General features: G+C 63.1%; 2 protein-coding genes across 2 annotated transcripts; both read left to right on the top strand.

The window, feature by feature from the left end:
• Positions 1-653: 653 nt before the first annotated feature.
• On the top strand, positions 654-1,010 carry DQ04_14981010 (hypothetical protein; the record flags this gene model as incomplete). The annotated part of the gene is made up of 1 exon (XM_009317238.1): positions 654-1,010. One exon carries the CDS (start codon positions 654-656, stop codon positions 1,008-1,010), a length of 357 nt encoding a protein of 118 aa, XP_009315513.1.
• Positions 1,011-1,140: 130 nt separating this feature from the next.
• Positions 1,141-2,004, top strand: DQ04_14981000 (hypothetical protein; the record flags this gene model as incomplete). Its single annotated transcript, XM_009317237.1, has 1 exon — positions 1,141-2,004. One exon carries the CDS (start codon positions 1,141-1,143, stop codon positions 2,002-2,004), a length of 864 nt encoding a protein of 287 aa, XP_009315512.1.
• Positions 2,005-3,039: the final 1,035 nt, after the last annotated feature.

The raw sequence follows: 3,039 nt of genomic DNA, 5'->3' as shown, positions 1-3,039 counted from the left end.
CGGCGCCGATCGATGCGCTCCTGCGACGTGTGCCGCAGCGCGCAGCAGCGTCGGGCACTGTGCCACTGATGCGCGTCGCACCACCGCAGCGGCGCCGTCAGCTCCGCAACGAGCGAGTCCCAGCCGTATGCGCCGCGGCGGTATGGCTTCCACTTCACCGCGGGCGGGGGGAACGCCACACGAGCCCACGACCCATCCGCACTCTCTTGCCGTGGTGCCTCTCGCTGCGGCTGTTGCACTACGATTTTCTCCTCCTGTTCCATGATGACCTCCCTTGCACGCCGCTCCTTCGCCTGTAGCAGGAGCAACAAGCGAAACGGCAACCCCTCCTCCTGTAGAAAGCTCGAGGCCGCCACAGCCTTGCAGCGACGCTCAGCAGACACCCGGTTTGCGTCGCCCAATGTAAGCCGCATCCGCGGCACCACCTCCTCGCAGCGGAAATCTCCGGCGCGGAGGACCTCGCGCACGAACGCAAACGCCCCGGCGGCGTCTGCTTCGTTGAGCGGTGGGATAATCAGCGGCTCCGCAACGCGCATGCACGGACGCAGAGATGCAGCCCCAACGAGACGCAAGAGCATAGCCATCACCTGCGGAGGGGCGTTCTCTCGCCACACACCGCTGTTCCACCATAGTGCTGCCACTACTGCTATGTTATGCACAGCATTCTGCGCGGCAGGTCGAACGATGAGTTTCTGCTGCAACTTGCGTTCAGCGCGTCTCACCACCCTAGCTGTGTCCCACGTGACAGCGCGTCTATTGATAACGCCATCTACAAGAGCACAACAATCATCATTATCATCATCATTATGCTTCCTACTGGCATCCCTGTCATTACTGGTGCGCCCGCCTTCATTGTCCAGGCATCCGGCGCCTGCATTCTTCACAGAGTCATCCTCCCTATACTGTGTTCGCTGATCGCTGACGTCAAGATCCTTAAGACACCTCATGCGCTGCGCCAACTCCTCCAGACCGCGTTGGGCGGCCTCGTCAAGGTAATTTTGCGACAGTGAGAGGCAGCCGAGGCGACGCGGCAGCAACTGCGGCGCCGTCGACACTTGATTCCGCGCCACGCGCAGTTCCACCACTTCTGGGAACAACACACCAATGTTGTCGAGGTGCTCAAGGTGGTTGCACGAGAGAATGAGCGTACGCAACCGCAGCGGCGGGGCCTCCGCAGCAGCCGCGGAAGTGGGGAGAAGCGTGCGGATGTGGTTGAAGCTCACGTCAAGCACCTGCAGCGCGCCGCTGCGCTGCAGGACGGAAGCCGCGCGGAAGAGCGGCGCGAGGTCCTCCAGTTTGTTGCGCGAGGCGTTCAGCACGCGCAGCGACGGCAGCGTCTCCACACCGGCGAGGCTGGTGATTTCGTTGCGGCTCACATCGAGCATCACCACCCGCGTGAAGTTGGCGAGTGAGATGGGCTGCACCGCCGTCGACAAATCCGCTGGTGCCTCGAGGGAAGTGAGGCCGTTGCGGGAGAGCTGCAGCATCCGCGCCTGGCACGCCACCTTGTTGCCACCGCCGTGCCGCGGCCTGGCAAGCGGGTGGTGCAAGCACGGCAGCACCTGCAGCTGCCGCTCAGCGCAATCGAGCGTCTCCTTGCGGCCCCAAATCGGCAGGAACACACACACGCCATTTCTGGCGCACACGACGTTTTTGCCGTTGCCGCTGCTGCTATTGTTGTTGTTGTTGCCGCTGCTGACGGACAGACGCGGCACGTACACCTTCGCCGCGGCTGCATGTGCTGATCGCGCCGCTGCCGGCACATCGGTGCTGCTGCTGGCGCGCGCGAGTTTCTGCAGCGCCTCCTCGCGCGGGGCGAGACACGACGTCGACGTGTACGCACGCGCAAGCGCATTTCCACGTGCCGCCGCGCAGCCGTCGCACGCCGCCGTCGGCACATCGACCGCCTCGATCGTGATCGGCATCACCGACGGGCGGACGGTCGCGGTGGTGGGTGTTAGAGGTCGCACACGCAGCGCGTCACTTCAACCTGCGCGAGGGTGACACCGCCGTCGGGGAAAGAGTGGCGGNACAGAGAAGGGCAGCAGGGGGATGGACGGCAGATGGGAATAGCAGGCAGCGCAAAGAGCAAACAAACATACACTCCGGGTTTCTACATCCACGGCACAGACTCGCGCACCCTCTTATAAAGCGCTTCTACAACCCCCACACACACACACACACACACACAGAAGAAGACGCTCACACATATTGCAACTTTCCTTAAGCGCTGTTCGCTGCTAGTTCGCAGTACAGCACGGCAGCCATCACAAGAACTGAAACCGCCGTGATGGTAGCTTGAAATGGCAGCGTCACGACACAGCCGCGGAGCTGCACCTCGCTGTGTGTCTCGTCGTCATAGGCGTCGGCGTTGAGGAGGGACACGAGCGCGAAGACTAAGTGTAGCGCCACCGCTGCAAACAGCAGCACCACAGCCACCCACGGCGAAGTGTCAAGAACCGTTGCCTTTGGGAGCTGCTGCTGCTGCTGCTGCTGCGTGCCACTACTGTCGGATTCGGTTCTTGTTCTTGCACGCGTACATCTCTTCATCTCAGATGCCTCCTCCAGCTCACGCGCACGTATAAGTGGCACATTCTCCTCCCCCTCTCTGCCGAGGGGACTCGCAACCTCCGACGGCCCCTCCTCATCATCCTGCCCGTGTTGCTGTTGCTGTTGATGCAGTCCAAGACCCGTGGTGCTTGGCAGAGGACCCGGCTCTCGCTCCCCCGTGTCGTTGCCCACCCGCGATGTGCGGCTAAAGCAGCAACGACAGTAGTGCAACAATCGGCCCCACCATGTGTTCTGTGAATGCTGCAACTGCCGTAGCGCGGCCACCGCCTGCCCCGTCATCACCGCCCACGCCACCTGGCAGAGCAGCAGCATGAAGGCCTGCAGCGTGCTGTGCAGCAGCAGCGGGAAGCGCGGGCACACACGCATGTCATACGCCGCCGTGCCAGCGGTGTAGAACGTGAGGCGCCGCGTCGCGTCGAGTAGCGTCCCTGCCCCGCGCAGCGCCGACACCGCGCCGAAGCCGCAGCC

This window comes from Trypanosoma grayi, assembly GCF_000691245.1.
Source record: "Trypanosoma grayi strain ANR4 Tgr_1498_V1, whole genome shotgun sequence".
Lineage (NCBI taxonomy): Eukaryota > Euglenozoa > Kinetoplastea > Trypanosomatida > Trypanosomatidae > Trypanosoma > Trypanosoma grayi.
Note: the sequence above shows the minus strand (reverse complement) of the source record. Positions and strands in the feature narration are given on the sequence as shown.